Source organism: Pseudonaja textilis, chromosome 6 (genome assembly GCF_049901715.1).
Source record: "Pseudonaja textilis isolate UNSWEBS1 chromosome 6, rPseTex1.2, whole genome shotgun sequence".
NCBI classification, from domain to species: Eukaryota; Metazoa; Chordata; class Lepidosauria; order Squamata; family Elapidae; genus Pseudonaja; species Pseudonaja textilis.
In genome coordinates this window covers 13,246,123-13,267,148 of record NC_141995.1, presented here as the reverse complement: position 1 = coordinate 13,267,148, position 21,026 = coordinate 13,246,123, and the positions used below count along the sequence as shown (strand labels likewise).

Here is a 21,026-nt window from a genome sequence, read left to right as displayed (position 1 = left end):
GACCACATGAGTTTGAGGTCTTGGGCAGCTGATCACATGAAGTTGAGAGAGACTGTTATTTATACCCCCTCTGGGGCCTTACCCTTGAGCTTCCTGTTCCTGTGGCAAGGGCATGAATTCTATTGGTTGCTGTCAGACTCCCATGGGGCTATGCAGGGGTCATAGTTGGTTTTGTAGGTTATTTCAGTCAAGCTTGGTTGAAGCTTGGGCTGATGCAATGAAGGGGCTTTGTTGTGCAGTTTCTATTGTGGCTGAATGGCTTCTGCCCTGAAGGATAATCCCATCATCCTGGAGCTAAAGGTCTTTTGTTTTGTAAATAGTGTGGCCCAGTTTTGCTGTGGCTATTAACAAAGGTGGGGGCTGCTTTCCAAGAGCAGGTTTCTCTTTTAGGGAAATATAATATCCCTTTTAAATATTTCTCAAAGTATTCCATTCTTCTAAGAGGGGTGGGTGCTAGCTTTCTACAATACTTTTGAAAAATATATATGAGAAAAACATTCCGGTGTATAATCTAATTTTCCACGAATCCCTTTGCACATTAAAGGCAACACTATTTATCATCTCAAGGTTATTTTGTGTTACTCCAATTACTTTCAGGAATATTCCACAGCCAGAAAAAACATTTGCCTTGTGTTATATATAATATACAGTATACAGTATCTGGATATGCTGGTGGAAATAATCTGAAGAGAATGGAGGAAAACACTCTTCCTTTTATTTCTAGAAGCAGGAAAGGGGGCACATTATTTTGCAAACTAGCTCTGCTTCTTCAAAGCATCATCAAAAGGAAGAGGCATTGACATCTTGAACTTTGATGTTGGAAAAGACTCTTGAGAATACCATGGACAGCCAAGAAAACCAACAAATGGATCATCAAAGAAACCAACAGAGTTCTCACTAAGCACAAATGACCAGGCTCAAAATATCCTACTTTGGACACATTATGTGCAATCCTAATTTCCTAGAGAAGCCTGTAATGCTGGGCAAGATGGAAGGAAAAAGAAGAGTATTATCTGCAGCATGGTGAAGGGACATAGTTTCAGTGGCAGTGAATGCAGTATTAGAAAAGCTTAAAGGACCTGATTAGTGACAAATCACCATGGATAACATTTATGTAGTTGGTAGGAGTCCGTAACAACTTGATTACACATTATCAATCAATCAAGATTTTCAAGGATCCAGCTATTCTGGTGGTACTTCGTCGAAGATGGATCGGAGTCCACAATTTGTGTGCGGCTTTGATCCATGCTCTACCCATTGGAGGGCTCCAACGAGGCCTGAGCCACCTTGGAGGAGTGATGAAAAGGGGGGAAGCCACCTGTCGGGTCGACGGGAGCCACATCTCCCATCCCTGGCTAGGTATACTCCCTTCAAAGACAGGCTGCAGTGGTGGTCTAAAATGGCCACCCTGAAGATGGAAAGCTGACCGGGAAATAAGGTTATGCTGGAATGGTGAAGCTGTGGACAGTGTGTGGACCAGGTGAAATATTTGGATATTAAAAGGTAACTCCAGGATTAAAAAAAAAAGAATTGGTATTAAAGATTGTAGAAGCGGTGACTGAAGCATGATAGGAAAATTGGATAATTAAGAAAATTGATTTTGGATTTGGAAAGAATTAAACTGAATGTGGGAAAAATCTTGAGGAAAACGTTTAATCATAACAAACTTTGAAATTGAATTGGATAACTGTTTAGATTTTGGCACTAAAATAGGCATTTTAAATGCTGGATTTGACTGTACCAAAAAGGAATACTAATTTGGAATTAGCAGAATTAATAAAAAGTTGAAAAAGAAAAAGAAAAAAATAAAAGGTGGAATTGAATTAAGAGTGCCACCTAATGGTAAAGGAAAAATTTATTGACTTTTTAAAAATAATGAAATGAAATAAGAGGAATTTTATTTCAACAAAATCCCGCCAAAATGGAATGTTAAAATATGATAGTAAATAGATATATGAAGATTTTACCCCAGAATTAACTGTTGGTTTGAAAAGGAGTTTGAAAAGAAGCAGACTGAATAGAATTGAGATATAAAGACTTATAGACATTGACTGCTTTAATAAAAAAAGATCCTGGTTGAAATAAACTATTGGACATTTGGATTGGATATAAATATCAGGAAGAAAAAAAGAAAAAGGCTACAAGATAAGTGGAATATTTATGGAAATAAGGTTGGAATTGCAAAGCATGAAAGAAATGATGAAAGAAAGCTTGGAACTATAGAGTATAATGCTACAAAAACTGGAAATGGTGATGCAAATCAAAGAACAAAGAGAGCTAGAGGGGGAGGAGTTAAACAAAGAAGGAATCAGCATTAAAGAGCTAGTAGAGCAACAAATGTTAAGCTAGGATTAAAAAAGGAGTTAAAAGTAAAATACTAAGGTTTGATGTGATAAACAAATGGGGAACTACTTGGAAAGTTAAGCAAAGGAAGAGGAAACAACATAAAACGGTATTGCAGAGGAAGGATCAGAAAAGGGAGGGTGACAAAGCAAACAGCTGGAGTAGTAATCTAAGGGAAATAATAGGGAAAAGAAGGGAAATGAAGGGAAAGTACAAAAATGATAGAAAAGAGAAAGCAAGCTAAAATGAGAAGAAATTGTACAGTTCAGAGGATTAGAGACGATGGGTAGGAGGTGATTAGGAAAAGATATTGAAATGCATTGAAATGCATTGTGGTTTTTAAGAACATAGATGCAAAAAATATTAGAATTGATGTTACATAAAGAATTATTGATAAATTAGATACAAATTTAAGTTGAAATAGATATGGAAATGAGAATATACTAAAAGAGTATTAATTAATATTTAATGTGATGAAAAAAGCAAAAAGGGAGTATAAAATTTGAAATAGATAAATTTTTAGTAGTTTTTAAAAATTATTGACTAGATTAAAATGGAAAATAAAGTTAGTATGCAACTGTTTTCTGGGAATAAATATATGATTTGAATATAATAGAGTAAAGGGAATATCATGTGGAATCTGATTTAAAATGTTTACCTAATTAATAGTAGCTAAGGGATTATAATGGCTATATTGTTATCAGTTTATACAATGGATTAAAGTGAGTAAAGTGGGGAAAATGTATAAGTAAAAATTGATAATAAAAGGGGAAAATGTCTGAATGGAATAATTGTATGTGGAGAAAATTGTAAATGTGACGGATGTAAGAAAATATGTATAATTATTATAGAAATTGAATAAGAATATGGATAATATTGTTAAATGAGACAGGAGAATATTTAAAGAAATATGTAAGATAATAATATGATATGAATTTGGATATGAAAACTGAGTATGTAATCATGGTCATGTTTGTATTGAAATGTGAAAACCTGGAACCACATTGTTCACCCAATGAGATGTTTTTAAAAGATAAAAAATAAAAAAAAGATTTTAAAAAAGATTTTCAAGGACCCAGATTGTTGGGGGCAATATGCTGACTCTGTAAACTGCTTAGAGGGGGCTGTAAAGCATTGTGAAGCGATAGATAAGTCTAAATGCTATTGCTAAATGCTATTCAAGTTTGAGCAGCATATTTTAAGAAATCACTTTTAAAACATTTGTTTGGCATTGAGGTAGCTGAAAAACAGGAACTATAAACCAAATTGAAGTTTTCTTGACAACAAAAATGAAGTGTGAATAATTCCATCATATAAACAATATGATTTCCAGCTTTGTTTTATTTACTTTCAAGATCTGTTCTGCAGAGCTAGGGAAATTATGGTGAACCCTGGATGCCACAAGCACCAAGACTTGGTTGTGCAATATTGGTATTTCATTGTTAAATGTAATGTTTTGTATTCCTTTTCACATGTGGCCAAAACACATAAATATATTAATGGAAAACTCCATCAGTTGTAGACTTCCTTTTTCAATGTTGGTATCATATTCTTTTTTTCCCCAAAAGATCTTTGACTTGGAAATTAATGGAAAACAGTCATTATATACAAAGGAAATCATTGTTGACTAAGAACTTCCAGATTTAAAGCCTATTTATACCCTTGTTTATATGTTGAAAGGAATATAAATCCTACCACATAGCCACAAGTCTAGGGTTTTCATTAAAAGGAGCAAATTGCCTTAACTGTTTGTCTTCTCTGAAGGAATCATTGTTAAAAGATGAAGGTAAACTATCAGATGTACTTTAAGCATTACTTATCTTTGAAGTAAATGCCTGTGGTCAAGGCTCAAGCCCTATGGAATGGAAGGTCATTGAAATGAGTTTGAAAGAATAGCAGAAGCTCAGCAATTTACTGGTAGGTCTCTCTGGAATAAAGTCATGAAAATAAAGTGCATGTTTATAAGATAGGTCTCCTTTGGAGAAAAAGTTCAACTAAGCATACAGGTGCAATCAGAAGGATTTTTTAAAAAACAGGATTTAATGGCTGCAATTCCAATTTGTTTTAAAATGTGTTAGAAACCATAAAAGGAAATTAATTGGGAAAGCATACTTTTATTTTTCCACTTCAGTTTTGGGTACCACTCATGACACTATACCTCCTGGAAATGTTTCTAGTTATTTTAGGACACTGTGTTTTAAAAATAAAATAATCACTTATAGGATTTATACATGTACCAATAGTCATCAGGGCTGGCTTAACAGCATTATGGGTCTCGGGCAAAGCAGTGTACTGGAGCCCCTATGACAACTACTGACAGGAATAAAAATATAAATGGTTGATAAAATTAAACATATATTTGCATGTTAGTATTAATTTAAAAATGCAGTAAAATCTAATAAATATGTTATTGTATTTAACATCAGAGGTGGAATTCAGCAGGTTCTAACCAGTTCTGGAGAACTGGTAGTGGAAATTTTGAGTAGTAAATATCACCTCTGACTGGCCCTGACCCCATCTATTCCCTGCCTCCTGAGTCCCAGCTGATCAGCTGGGTTTTCTTTTGTTGCCTTGCACAGGAGAACAGAGCTGGAAAGTGAGTTAGTGGGGTGGGGAGGGAATGGGATTTTGCAGTATCCTTCCCCCAGAAGTGGGGTGGGAATGGAGATTTTATAGTATCCTTCCCCTGCCATGCCCTTCAAGCCATGCCCACCAAGCCACACCCACAGAACTGGTAGTAAATTTTTTTGAATCTCACCACTGGTTAACATACACAGATTAGTATGGGGTCCCCATGTTTGTGGGGCCCACGGGCAAGTGCCCATCAGGCCCATGCATTGAGACAGCCCTGATAGTTATACCATATTTACGTATGCAGAAAGAGAAATGACATTTTTTAAAAAACTTACATTGGAAAGCACATGTGCAGAAAGATGAATGAAAGAAGATAATCTATCCTACTGCTGCTAAAAGAAACATTTTGATAAAGAAAGTGGTTATAGAACTCCGGGAAAATGCCCACTTGCTAAGGCAGGTTGAGCAGAGCAATTCTGCATTTTACAACTCCTGTTGTTTGGAACCCTGACATGATCTGAATATTGCATTCACAGTTATCATGGGTAGTCATGAGCACAGGCTGGTCAAGTTCAGCGCATCTCTAAAAACAGAGCTTTATTGAGCATTAATTGGAAATGCCAAGAATTAAACCTGATTATTTTTCCATTACTAAATACAGGTGAAACTCAAAAAATTAGAATATCGTGCAAAAGTTCATTTATTTCAGTAATGCAACTTACAAGGTGAAACTAATATATGAGATAGACTCATTACATGCAAAGCAAGATAGTTCAAGCCATGATTTGTCATAATTGAGATGATTATGGCTTACAGCTCATGAAAACCCCAAATCCACAATCTCAGAAAATTAGAATATTGTGAAAAGGTTCAATATGCAAGGCTCAAAGTGTCCCACTCTAATCAGCTAATTAAGCCATAACACCTGCAAAGGGTTCCTGAGCCTTTAAATGGTCTCTCAGTCTGGTTCAGTAGGAATCACAATCATGGGAAAAACTGCTGACCTGACAGGAAGTCTAGTCCTGCCAAGACTGTAATAAGGGTTAATGGAGAGGCAGTTTCTGTAAGCAACACCAGAATGTTTCCTTCCTGCCTTCCTTACAGGATTAGGCCAGTAATTTCTTCTAACAACCAGTTCTCCAAACTTCTTAAAATATTAACAACCAGTTCTAGCGAATAGGTGCAAATTGGTAGAATCCCATCCCTGGCTGTAAGCCATAGCCATCACAATTATGACAAATCATGGCTTGAACTATCTTGCTTTGTATGTACTGAGTCTATGTCATATATTAGTTTCACCTTGTAAATTGCATTACTGAAATAAATGAACTTTTTCACGACATTCTAATTTTTCGAGTTTCACCTGTATTGAACACTTCTTTCCTACTAACCACAAAGCACATTAAATTGTAGCAGAACCTTTTTTTAAAGATGTGGGACTCATTGTTATTTGTAATATTTATTGAAAATGAAATCTAGGATCTCTACTCATTCTACACGTAGGAATCCATCTACAAAGTTCTCTTGGCACTATTGATTTCTTCAAAAGAAAGCTTCGGTAAGCAGCATCTCTGAAAACAACACCAACTTCATTTGCTGAAATTAATGCTGAATAGTCAAACTGCATATTCTACATAGTTTATGGAAACAAAAATAATAGAATGACAGAATTGGAAGGGACCTTGGAGGTCTTCTCGTCCAATGCCCAGCTCAAGCAGGAAACCCTATAGCATTTCAGACAAATGGTTATCCAATCTCTTCTAAAACACTTCCAATGTTGGACCATCCACAACTTTGGGAGGCAAGCCATTCCACTGATTAATTGTTCTGTCAGGAAATTTATCCTTAGTTCTAAGCTGCTTCTCTCCTTGATTAGTTTCCATCCGTTGCTTCTTGTCCTGCCCTCAGGTGCTTTGGAGAATAGCTTGACTCCCTCTTCTTTGGGGCAGCCCTTTAGATATTGGAACACTATTAACACATCACCCCTAGTCCTTCTTTTATTAAACTAGACATACCCAACTCCTGCAACTATTCTTCATATGTTTTAGTCTTCAGTTCCATAACCATCTTCATTGCTCTTTTCTACTGTCTTTCTATCATTTTAACATCTTTTTTTATATCATCGTGATCAAAACTGGATGCAATATAGAAAATAACATCAGTAGGATAATTTCGGACTATATGGTTAAAGAAGAATTTTTTGAGATAGAGCAGGGGTGTCAAACCTGATTTCATTGAGGGCCACATCAGAGTTGTGTTTGACCTCCAGGGGCCACGGTGGGCTTGGCTAGGGTGGGCTTGACCAGGATGGGTGTGGCTAGCTCAATGTCACTCATGTCAGGGGTGCCTATGGTTGACCAAGTGCTCTGCCAGTGAAAATAGGTTCCTGAGTTCTATTTTCAGCTGCCACAGCCTCCTGCAACCCTATGCCAGTGAAAACAGAGCTTGGGAGTCCATTTTTGCTGGCAGAAGCACTTTAGGTTGGTCCTTCACTATTTCCAAGCTGGCCCCCAGGCCAGATCAAAGTACCCCACAGGCTGGATCTGGCCCCCAGACCTTGAGTTTGACAACCCCGAGAAAGAGTGACATTTCCTAGAACTGTTGCATGCTTTAGCTTGAATTCAAGATATAGGAATAAAGTAACAGGAGTATTTGAAACTATAGCAGGGAACATTTTTGTCTTATTCATGTATTGTTTAAACCCAACTTCATTGTAATATAGCTCACTTCATCTCATTAATTCCATTCTTTGGCAATTATAATGGTTTGAAAGATAAAAGCCACAGTAAAGTACAACAGAATTTTTATTAAACAGTTTTCCTTTGAAGGGGATAAATTAAAGCCATTTAGAACAACGAGCAAAAAAATCTGTTGATACATGAACATCATTGAGTTCTGCTTGACAATAGAACATTGTATCAATAAAAAATGTTGTTTTTGAACATCTAAAAATATCACTCTTGTACTCTTCCCTCCAACTTATCATGAATACATTGACAGACAATCCTTTACAAGATCAGGCAAGCTGTTAATAATCAAATGATCCATAGAAGAGTGTATAAAATATATAAAATGGTATAGAAGTTTATAAGTCCAGATTTTCTGATGTAGCAAATGAAAATCATTATTCTGTTTGCTCAATTGTTACATGGACCAAGCTTCCCAGTCTGTGTTCCCCAGATATATTGGATTTCAGTTCCCATAATTCTGGATGGCAGATTGTGGGATATCATAATATAGAATTACATTCAATAAGATCGTGTGGAATTCTATGTATGTAGGAATTTCTGTCCCATTCACTGCATGTAGCTTTCTCCTATGGCTAGAGAGATTTTTCTATCCTACAATGAATGGTGAATATCTGACAGAGTTCCACATAGGGAGCTGTTACGATCCTGCATTTCAAACAGACCCAAAGTGCAGCATGCAATCTATGATCAACTCATTTCTGGGCTAAAACCTGAGTTTCAGTTCTGTAGTTGCAAAGTTGGAATTAGATTATGTAGATAGAATCCAAATCAATCAAGCCATGCCACACAGAAGTTGCAAGGAAGTGGAAAAGATTGGACCTATAGTAGTTATTGTTTATGTTAAAAAAAACTTTAGTTCCAGCCAGAGATGGATTTCAAAAAAAATTCCTACCCGTTTGGTGTAAGCGCATGCTTTGCATGCACACAGAGTTTGCAACTCATCTTCTGCTGCAAGTTCTGTGTGTATAATAGCTGACTTGCAGCAATTGGCTATGCCATGCAAAGCAGCTGAGGTTGAAATGTAGGAAATAAGAATCAGTAGAGAGCAGGGCAGGGCTCAGCAGCTGATCATCGGAGAGAACCAGTTTGCTCACAGATGATCCTTGAGAGCAAGCCAGTAGAATACCACCACTGGTTACAGCATCTATATACAAATCATCAGGCTGAGAATTCTAGCAATTCGTAGCTAAAGAAGCCAAGATATCAGCAATGCAATTTGGATTTCATTGCTTTTACTGTAATTTAGCAAAGTTTATAACTTTTACCTTATTCACATGGTAAAATTATTAAAGATAAAGCAATCTATCCCATTTGTTGCACACATTGAATATTGGGAAATAAAAACCACACAATGCTATCATGCATCATGAAAGTGTATCTGGTAGATGCTTGTGGAAGGCTACAGAATCTTCCAGAATGAGGAACTAAGCAAAGAATTGTGCGAGATTGACAGTACAGGAAAACATAATTCTAAATCACTCTCATTTACAGCTGGCTATCAGTCTGCCTTAATAGATCAACCTTTTAATGATCCATTCACAGAAATCTGACAGATTGTTTGAATCAAAGGTGAGTGAATTAGTGTAAATATAACGGACAGGAAAGAACACTGAAAAATATTACTTATATTTTTTTTTGATCTGGAAAATAAAACAAAATGTGAAAGCACATTTCTGTCAAATTCACTGGAGACAGATTCTACTTAACCGATTTTGGCTTTAGGTTATATAATTAATAGTAATAATTTCCTACAAAGAGTGGAAACACATGAATTTTTCCTTAAAGTGCCAAAGAAACATTGTTTTTGATTTCTACCAAATATGGCATGCCTGTGATAGAACTGATCAGGTATAAATGACACCAGTGCTTTACTTTGGAGAAGTGTTTCTCAACCATGCCAGCTTGAAGATGTGTTAACTTCATTTCCCAGAATTTCCCAAACAGCATACTGGCTGGAGAATTCTGGGAGTTGAAGTCCACACAACTTCAAGTTGCCAAGATTGACAAACACTGCTTTAGATGCTCTACATCAGGGTGTCAAACTCACATTGTCATGGTGGCATCACGTGATGCATTGGGACTTTTTTCCCCTTCACTAAATCAGGCATGGGTGTGGCCAGAGCATGATGCATCCAGCCTGCAGGCTAGGAGTTTAACAACCCTGCTCTAGATGGATAAAAATGGATAAAAAGACAAGCTTGTGTCTAAGGACAGATACACACACACACACACTTGTCTAATGACAAAACTAAATGGGATAAAGAGACCTGTAAGAGCTCTTACCAGACTTCAAATTTAAATTGGGAAAATGATGCTGAAGGAAATCTTATTTATTTGCCCAGTTTTACTTTTTCTCCACATGCGTCCCATCTCATTACTTCATGGATTTAAAAAAGAAACAGAGGAAATCTAGCTTTACAAGTGTATTAGTTTGCAGTATACCTAGGCTGGTACATTAAACAAAAATCTGTAGCAGAGAGGGTACTAGAACTTTGGCTGCAAAAGAATTATTTTCCTGTTAAAGGTAAGTGACATTCTGGAAGTTTCTTTGGAGTTCCTTTCTTTGTTCTTATATTGGGGTTCCTCTTCCTTGTACTGAAGAAGCTACCAACACTTGTTGCAGCTTTTTTTCTTGCTTATTAAAGAACGGATTAAAATAGGATGTCTTAGAAGCCCTGTGATAGCATGTCACCTACAGCAGGGGTCTCCAACCTTGGCAACTTTAAGACCTGTGGACTTCAATTTTCAGAATTCCTCAGAATTCCTCAGCCAGCTTTGCTGGGAGTTGAAGTCCACAGGTCTTAAAGTTCCCAAGGTTGGAGACCCCTGACCTACAGCACCTCTGTGCAGCTATCGTCAGAACAGCTAACTGTCAATCTGTCATTCTTCCCATCAGTCTTGTGAGAAACATCTGCTCTTTCTTGTCTTCTTCCAAAGCTCAGGTTTTAATCTTGTTCCTTGGCTGAATGATACTAGAAATACTGGCATTTGTATTTATGATGCTCTTTTCTTCTAGCTTCTCAAAAATGGACTTGGGAAGAGCTACATGGCAAGGTACACCACTGCTGTTAGGATGGGATAACAAGCAAGAAAAATAAAAGCCCAGGATTATTAAAAGAATCTGGCAATGTAGCATGACAGCCGTGTTTCTCCTCTACCTAATTCTGCATTCTCCTTTTCATACATATTGAGATATTTTGAAAATGTGGGTTTTTTTTTAATTTAAGAAAGCTCTTGGCTGTTCTGTGCTGCAAAAGATAAGATCTGTTGTAGCTGTGTCATGCTTGATATTTGGCTATACCAGTGAAGCCAAACATCAAAGAGGTCAACAATATTTGATGTAATCCTCAAAATATTTGTTCAAAATCCACGTCGATCAAAATGAGGTTTAGTTTGTCATCCATTCCTGTGGAACAGACCTACGAGTGAGTTCACCTATGGATATAACTATGAAAACACCAAGGCATAATACATTAGGACAAGGGTCTTCAAACTTGGCAAGTTTAAGACTTGTGGACTTCAACTCCCAGAATTCTTGAGCTGACATGACTGGAGGAGGAATTCTGGGAGTTGAAGTCCACAAGTCTTCAAGCTGTCAAGCTTGAAGACCCCTGCATTAGGAAGAAGGTAAAAGAGGGTATGCTTGCCTGCTTATCAACCTGGCATCATAGCATAAACTCACATATTTTGTAGTCAAGGCAGACATTCATATTATGCCTTAATGTTCCTACTTAAATAAAAGATCCATCACTAAAGAAGAAAGAAGTTATTCTGTATTTCTGCAAGATGTACCAATATATGGTGGATGTTTAGAGGGAATACTAAAATAAATGAATACGAATGAAATATGCATAACTTAGCTGCTTGCGGTGAGCACGTCTGGTTGACATGATTTTTTTCCATGTTCCTTTCACTGCTCAAAATTGATTGACATCCAGCTGCATGTCTTTATTGACTCACTGTTGTAAAAGCTAAGAAAGAGTGGTTCCCACAAAATCTAAATTATAACGGTGGTAGTTGGCTCTGGCATGGGATGTTGTATTAACTGAGCAATTATGGCTTATTCAGAAATCATGATTAAACATGGGCCACGTGATGAACAACCTAGCCAACCTGAGGCTATGAGTTCCTGGCTGAATTGAACATGAACCCAGTAACTCCAGCCTAGACTGCATTAGGTAGGGTAGAATTAAAAGTAATGTGGGAGCAAAGTCTACATCTGATATTTTAAAAATGTTATGGCCAATTGCCAATGTGAGAACCATCAAAATTGAAAATGTATATCAATTAGGCCTTCTGGCCTCCAACTACATCAATAAACCAACAGGCAGTTAGGCTAGCTAGAACCTTTCTCAGTAGAAACTGGGATTGCTAGCATTTGAGTCTTTTACTGCATGGTGCAGCACATTAAATCACATTGAACTGCAAATGTTACCTTACCAGACTGGAAGTCCAGAGGTGGTATTCAGCAGGTTCTGCCCAGTTCTGGAGAACCATTAGCAGAAATTTTGCGTAGTTCAGAGAACTGTTAAATAGCACCTCTGACTGGAGATTATATCGTATCCTTTCCCTATCATGCCACACCCACAGAACCGGTAGTAAAAAAAATTGAATCCCACCACTGTAGAAGTCATTATCATGGTAACTAGTATTCCTGGGCTCTAAATTGGTAATTTGCATTATAGCTAAATCCCATTCCTTCAATAGGCAATTAAAGCATCATTATATTTATGAGTTGTGTGGCATTGCAAAAACAACCATTTTAGTTAGTTTTAAGAATTTATTTGTAAGGGATCATATGATAAGGCTCTCTTTCTTTCTTTCTTTCTTTCTTTCTTTCTTTCTTTCTTTCTTTCTTTCTTTCTTTCTTTCTTTCTTTCTTTCTTTCTTCCTTCCTTCCTTCCTTCCCTCCTTCCTTCCTTCTTTCCTCTCTTCCTTCCTTTCTTCTATCCTATATTAGAGTTGTTTAATATTTATCAGTCTGAATGACAGTTCACACTATCAAATAAGCAGAAAATGAAGGCTAGAATGAAGGCTGGAAATAAATAAACCCATGTACACACACCTACACTTTACCCAAGCATTAAAAGGAACTAACAGAGTGAAATAATTAAGAATCACATGAATCTTGCCTGCTATCAATAGTTATACCAACACTCAAGTAATTTTGATTTGCACATAGATTAAACTGTGATTCTTTGGAAGATAATTTTCCTTGCGGTACTGAATGTGTTGCCTACAGGGAATATTTAAATAACTGCTTAGATCTTTGGATAGACAACAAGGCTGTATATTGAAAGCACTACACTGTAAAGCACTCTTGTAAAGACAGCCAAGAATCCAACATCAGAATGTTAAGACAACTATCTCCTTCAGTAGCAAACAATGGTTCTGGCATAAATAGCATCGATTAAGGAAGAGAAACATCTCTTTGCTCTACTATCTAGAAGAAATACCACCTATGTTCCACCTAAATGTCTATGGAGATTCTCAGTCATCCAGGTCAGAGTTGTCCCAAAGGTGCTTTTTTCAAGAGGCAAGCGGACTTTCTGGTTTTTCTTTGAAGACGTTTCACTTCTCATTCAAGAAGCTTCAGCCAGAACTCAAGAAACTCCTTGCATGAAAAGCGAAATGTCTTCAAGGAAAAACAAAGTTCAGTTGCCTCTTGAAAAAGCACTTTTGGGATAACCGTGTTCCATCGACTTTCAGTAAGTATGGGTGAAATGCTATTTGGTTGGGGTTTTTTTATATACTGATGGAGGGATTTTAACTAAAGCTTACCAGTGGGTATTTAAGATATTTATATTGGTAGCAATCTGTGCATATTAATTTTGCAGCATGGAAGCACACGAGGCCCTAGAACCTTATAAGATACAGGCAGTCCTCAATGTATGACCACAACTGAGCCCCCAAATTTCCATTGCGAAGCAAGAGAGTCATTACATGAGTTTTGTCCCATTTTAGGATCTTTCTTGCCACAGTTGCTAAATGGATCATTTCAGTTTTCATGGTTATAAAGTGAATCCTGCTTCCCCACTGATTTTTCATGTCAGAGGGAGATCACATGATCCCAACATAATGCAACCATCATAAATACATGGCATTTGTCAAGGGTCTGAATTTTGATCACTTGACTTAATGTGATGATGCCAAGATTGGGTCAAAAATGATCATAAATAATTGTTCTCAGAGCCATTGTAACTTCAGTCACTAAATGAATGGTTGTGTAATGACCCAGAGCATGGCACAAAGGCAACACAGTCAAATAAGCAGTAAGAGTCCCTTTATTATCTCCAACTTTGCCTCCAATGTCTAGGTTACCTTCAGCTGGAGAAAAAAACTCTTCCAGGAACAGCCTTTAACTGTAGAAAATTCAGTCTAAAACAAGGTACATACAAACTGTAACTAAAAATCCAAACACCAAGCTGAAGTAATTAACTTGACAGGGCAGGAGAAGGAATTTCAGTCTTGAAAGCACAGAAAAACTCACACAGTTGGGAAGATACCAGGAACATAGAAAAGCCACAACAATACCAGATAAATTCACATTTGTTCCCAACAACATGCTGTGCGTAGCTTCCTCACCTTCCCAGGTGCAGCTAATGAGGGTAATCAGGGCCCTTTCCTCCCCCATAAGCCACGCAACTCACGTTGCTCCCTTCTCCATTCCTCCCTGCATGCCCTAGGATGAAGAGGGGGTGGGCCTGGGTCTTCCTCTGAATTCCCCCTCCCTTGCTCTACCTCTCCCCTGCTCTGCCCAGCCAGACGTTGCCCATCCCTAGTTTCTTCCACAGCCGATGGAACTACACTCCCACTCTCTGTCAGCTGTTCGGCCTCTCCCTCTGAATCAGATTCTGACATGGACATGACAGGTTGTTAGTTGAGGTTTACTTGTAATGTAAATTATCAAAAGCACTATCAATTGTGTAACTTTACTGATGCTCTTGCATCAGAACGTTAATGATTTCTCTTTACAAAAACTCTCTTGGAGATGGTAGAAGGATGACAAGAGAAGGATGGTAGCCCTTTTCTCTCTATGAGAAAAATAAAAATGTGTCAGAGGGCAATAAAAACATTTTCCCCCTTCTCTCTAAAATGATTCCCATTTCCTTAAGGTATCAATTAAAACATCCACTCTAATCTAAGTGTCATACTTGATAATAACAGTTCTGGAATAAACAATAGATATTTGTATGTTTGTTCATGTGTGTTTACGTACACACATACAGACATACACAATGCACTCAGAAAAAGACATACATACCAAAAAGACATGATTTTTGGCTCGTCAGAAAGCTCGGCTCTGTGTAGCGTTGCAAAGATGTATAAATCAATTTTTACATGGCACTGCCTTACAAAACTAGAGATCTTTTTCAGTACAAAGGTTCCTTATTCATTGAAAAAAAATGTCCGCATATGGTTGTTTTACGTGTTGTATTATACACAAGAGTATATTGCAAATGACCTCTGCTTTGGAGGTGTTACTATTGTACAATATATAGCTGCCATCCTCTCGGGAGGTGGTTCCATTTCTGATATTGTAAGAAATACTACACAAATGCTGGAAACACTGATAGAAAACAGGAACAAGTAGATATTCTTAGCTTATCCCCCTTGTTTTAAGCCTTATATTGCTTTTTTTAATAGCGAAATGCCTTTTTTTTAAATTAAGAAAATTACAGAGTAATTTCAGAGTAAATTCACAGACATTAGGCAATTTTTGAGACATAAGAAAAAGAAAAAAAAGTCACACATCCCTCCTTAAGACCTAAAACTTTAGATGTGCATAAAATGGAAGAGGCACCTTTATTTATATCCAGGAAAGAACTGCTTTTGATATTGAAATGCTAATTGTACATTATCAGAATGACTGCAGGACCACCAAAGAATTAGCCTTTCCATAAGCCACGCTGAAAACCATCATCATCATGTATCTTTCACTTAATATATGTATTTCATTAGCAGGAGATATACTTCTAAATCAGAACAGTGAAATTCTGATATTGACAATTGCCGGACTATTTTTTTTTAAAGAGCAAGTATGCAATTACTAAACACAGGTGGTCCTCAATTTACACTCACAATTTAGTCCAACATTTTGGTTGTTAAGTGAGAAATTTGTTCTATGAGTTTTGTCCCATTTTATGACATTTCCTGCCTCATTTGTCTAAGTGAATCTCTGCAGTTGTTAAACTAGTAACAACTAATTAAGTGAATCTGGCTTTCCCCATTGACTTGGCTGGTCAGAAGGTCACAAAAGATGATCACATGACCCTGGGACACAGCGACCATCATAAATATGAACCAGTTGTCAAGCACCTGAATGTAAATCAGGTGACCATGGGGATGCTGCAACAACTGTAAGTGTGAAAAATGGTTGTTAAGCCCCCTTTTTCAGTGCCATTGTAACTTTGAATGGTCACTAAATGAACTGCTGTAAGTCGAGGACTACCTGAAAGGAACAATCAGGTGAGATTAAGATATATATGGAGGTCTGAAGAAAGCCCACAAAGTAGTGCCTTTTAAAAAAGACTTTCCCAACAACTAGATTACTCAGTGCCGGATAGGTACAGAGGGCTAGGAATAAAAAGTAGAATTACTAGCTGATGCAACTTTAACCATTCAGTTTACTTGAAGGAAATTTCTCACAATTTTTTTCTCATAAAAAGCCTGGGAGTTAGGTTATGATTATAGATCAGGGATGTCAAACTCGATTTCATTGAGGGCCGCATCAGGGTTGATTTGACTTTGGGGGGACATGGCCAAGATGGGAGTGGCCGGGTTGATGTCACTCGTGTTGGGGCCGCCTGTGGTGGCCTGAGCGCTCTGCCAGAAAAAACGGGCTCCCAAGCTCCATTTTCGGCTGAGATGGCCTCCTGCAAACCTCTAAACACCCACCACGGCCCTCCCAAGCTCCATTTTCACTGGAAGAGACACCACAGGCTGGTCCTTTGCTGTTTCCAGTGTAGCCCCGTGGGCCAGATCTAAGCATCCTATATCTAGCTGTATGTGGTCCATGGGCCTTGAGTTTGACCCCCCTGTTATAGTTTCATGGAAGCAGCAAATCTGGTCCAAGATTGACTCTATAACTAGTAACCTATCTTAGTTTACTGAGCATGAATAAAAAACTGGGCCATTGTCCTGGTATACTGCATCAAGCAGCCTATTGTATTAAGCTATAAGATACAACCTATGTTTTATGGTTGCATGGGGAAGTGATTTTGTGGAGAATGGGGATGAGGCTGTTGAGGAAGGAAGGAAGGAAGGGAGGGAGGGAGGGAGGGAGGGAGGGAGGGATAAGCCTCTCAACACATTGCTGTTCCAAGAACGATACCAATATAACAATATCCATTTTGTATTTCTTTTCTCTGAAAATCAAACACTGGTGGTACTATATGACATATAGCTTGATATTGTGTTCAGTTGCTATTGCCATCTCAAGTTACAATCTTAACCAGACATAAAGGTGCATATGCCATTTAATACACTAGGGCTTAATTTTACAGTAAACATCCACAGAATTGCACCATGTCTAAATCATAGGCAAAATGTGAAGAAAAATGTATTCTATAAAGCGGGGTTTCTAATTTGTTTCAATTATTCTGAATCACAGAATAATTGAACTCATAAACAGAAGTTTCAAAATTTCTTACTATGTCTCTTATCAAGTTGATAGGGGGAAAAAAAGGATATATATTGAATTAAGTGGTCTTCTGAATTTTGCTTTGAATTTATGGTATGTTATAAATTAGGAAATTCTTCTAATTTGACCTTGTATTACGTTATTAAAAGTCACAATATGCAACAGTTAGTGTGGGCAAATATAAACACGCCAACCAGATAAAGAAGGGAAACTAACTAGCATTCAATTGTCCTTCCCGAATGATAAGTGGATTTTACAAAGCTAAATAAGTGAAAGATACAAACATCAATTGTGAAAAGATACAAACATCAATTGTGAGAAGACACAAACAATTGAAGCCCTTGTCACTGTATTCCTATAGTTACGGAAGTATTTATGCCTGTGAATTTCAATTTTACCTGTAACAATTTTCCCACCTCAAAATGAAGATGGGAATTACAGAATGGTTTCTGTAAGTGTAAGGGGCAGATTCAGATAAATTTTGCACAATTAGGGTGCACAAAATACTGTTCAACAACGCTTACAATTCTTTATTGCACATTATTCACCTTGGCTCATTTTGATATTAAAGGTAACAAAATCAAGAACACATAGACTATTATTCATTTATAATTAATTGGCTGATTTGATGCCTTAACTAATGTGGTTATTTAATGTGGTGATATGCAAGTCCTGACAAAATATTCTGACTTGCAACAATTTGGTTATGCATTGCAAATAAAGTTGTAGTGATTTGCATGTCTGCATATGAGTATGTGGGAAGTCAGCTGTTATTAACCCTATCCATGATAATTAAACTGATTGATGTTGGAATCCATCAATGTTAGGGCACTTTTAATCTTATGTCACCAACAATGCAGTATAAAATCTCCCACAGCCCAAACATATACCCAAATGATAAAGAGCAGAAGCAAAATGATTATTGATACTGAGCCTTGAATGCTAAAGCAAACCTGAAGTGATTTTCATACTACTTAATACTACTTTTGAAGCCAAAATAAGAAAAAGAAAACTATCTGAAAATATTTGGAAATTTAATTTGAAGGTAATTCTAAATCAAATTAAAATGTGTTTTCAGATTTATTTATTTTTAATTACTTGTGTGCCCCTAAAATCAGTTTGGAAGATTTAAACACTTCGGCTCATGTGCAAAAACTGTGTTGTTTTTTTCCTAATCAATTTGAACTGACCCAGTTTGCTGAATCCATGCGAATGTCCAAAGATAATTTGATTGATTTTTCACTTTGAATCAGCATTTCAAATTAAATTTTGCATGATTTATACAGAACCTAGATTTTTGTCTTCTTCTGGTCTTGGTGCAAATGAGTCTGAAATGGAAAGGGCAAACAACTCCTGATGGAAAGACTACAATCGTCTTCTTACCCCAATTTAGGAGTTGTTACTAATTCTACTCGTTCGTCACATTTACATCTACATTAACATTATTAAAAGAAACAGAAGTCCTATTTGATATATTCTTCAGAAATTGTAGGCAATCAAGTGATGGACAGCAAAAGGAAAAAAATAATAATAGAATGTTGGGCCTCTTCTGGATGTCCCATCCATTCAATAGGAAGCCAAGGCAGTTATATCATCAACTTCACCAAAATTTGTAATTTACAGTCTGGTGAATTCTGGAAAAAAAACACCATTTCAATTACTCATTAAAGTTAACATGCTAGCTCCCCTATCCTCCACCCCCCACCCAATCCTTGTCTTTATTTTACAGGAACAACTCCGATTTAAGAAACAATCATTATAAAAGGTAAAACAAATAGGTAGCAGCAGCTGAGAAGAATCGAAGTCAGTTATATGGTCCACCTGAATAAATATGTGCCGACTCTCTTTACCCATCTTGCTGGCCTAAAGTCTGAAGTTCAGAGGTGTGAAGATTGTGGTGAAGGAACACGTTTTTCCTGCTGTACATGTGCAAAGAGATTGGTCCTCTTGGGGGTTGTCCAAGCCTTCCTATGAAGGTAGACGGTTGTCGACTGAGGGAAGGTTGATCTTTCGGAGGGCCTGGAAAAATGGTGCCATTATCCGCCTTGGCAGTTGATTTTGACATGCTTTGCATGACTCCTGCTAAGCCGTTGTGGTTCACCTCAAAAGAAGGGGCTTCATAAGAATCTCTTGTATGCTTGATAACTTCCACTATTTCTTTTTCCTTCAGGAGATTGCCGAGACAGACACTTGACAACTGGCAGTTTTTGTTTTCACAGGAAGTGGCTTGGCTGCCTGATGAATACCTAAAATGGTCCTCTGTGGCTGTATGTGCTGATCTTTTGTCCTTTGTGTTGAGAGTTTGGCTCACCATTTTGTTTAGGTAGGTAGCCTGGAGCAAAGGAAACAGAAAAGGGAAGGGAAAAAAATATTAGAGAAAAAAACATCTCTTTTCAACAAGGTTGCTTAGAGCACGCAAAATGTTCCTGTTAAGCTCCGCAGCTACACAACTGGGTGTATCTTCATCACTTCTGCATTAAAATTAAAACCCCTGCCCCTACCAGTAATACTTTCTTAAATGGCCATCATATTCCCCCCCACCTTTTTTTGATGTTTAATTGTCATTCCATATTTAAAAAATGTTAATTCTAATTTATTTTTTTTTAATTTTAATGTTAATTTTGAGACAATTTTTATTGATCAAGAGCCCCTCTTTGAAGGAGAGGTGCAATTTAAAACTATGAAATATAAATATAAATTAAAAAAAAAAAACCAGCAATGAACACTCTGATATTTCCCTGAAAATATAAAGATTATTAAGAGGATTCAACTTTAAAAGAAAAAAAATGGCAGGTACATTTTTACTGAACAAAGAATTTATCTATCTCAGATGGATGGAAACAGTAAAAAAGGAAACATTGTCTTAGCCTTATAACACCATATTCATGAATAACTCTAATATGTCAATATACTTATCAAAACATTCATTCCAAACCATTGGACTTTTCTCCAAGTTGTTCTTAGCATTCTGTTATGTAATTTGGATCCCAGCATTTTATCTCAAAACAGGCATCCAATTTAAATTACAAGCAGCCCACAACTTAGAACAGTAATTGAGCCCAGAATGATGGTCATAAGTTGTGCGAGTCATAAAGCATATTGTCAAATGACTTCCAGAATGTTATAGCCCCCTTTTTTTTCCTGGTGATTTTTATCCAAATGCTGTGATTGTTAAGCAAGGCCGTTGTCTGCATTGGTTTTTTTTTTGGCCAGAATGTGGAAGTAAATGTTGGTTTCCAGCCAAAAAAAACAATAAATTGTGGTCACGGGGGGCCCCTGCCTCTCCAGCAGCTGAATAAGAGGAGAGGAGGAGGAGGAGGAGGAGGAGTGGGAGTTAGGGCCAGAATCAAGGCAAACTGAGAGCTCCGAGGGGGAAGAGGAAATGGAGCTGGCAGAGAGAGAGAGACAGGCACAGACTGGGCCATCTGTCAACCCTCAGATGGAGAGGAAGAGGAACAGCTGGGTCCAGTGCCTGATGCCCAGAAGGCAGAGAAAGGGAGAGCAGTAGAAATCCATGGGCTGAACCTGGGGAAGGAAGAGTCACCTCTGCTAGCAAGGCCCCACCCTAGCTCTGGGGAGAAAAGGCAGGGGGCAGAGATAAATAGGTGTGGCAGACAACTATTAATCTTCCACTGATGTTGGCCTGTGAGAGAAACTTTTTACCGGAGCTGCCGGCATTCCTAATAAAGGAATCTTTTGAGTTCACGCCAGAAGGT

General features: G+C 37.4%; 1 protein-coding gene across 1 annotated transcript in view; it reads right to left on the bottom strand.

Annotated features, from left to right (window-relative positions):
• Positions 1-13,933: 13,933 nt before the first annotated feature.
• The window catches only part of CCSER1 (coiled-coil serine rich protein 1), a 448,828-nt gene continuing 441,735 nt past the window's right edge, over positions 13,934-21,026 (bottom strand). Inside the window, exon 6 of the mRNA XM_087936737.1 lies at positions 13,934-19,642. Within this exon, the coding sequence (XP_087792863.1) occupies positions 19,157-19,642 (486 nt within the window). The 3' untranslated portion in view covers positions 13,934-19,156. The remainder of the gene's footprint in view (positions 19,643-21,026) is intronic.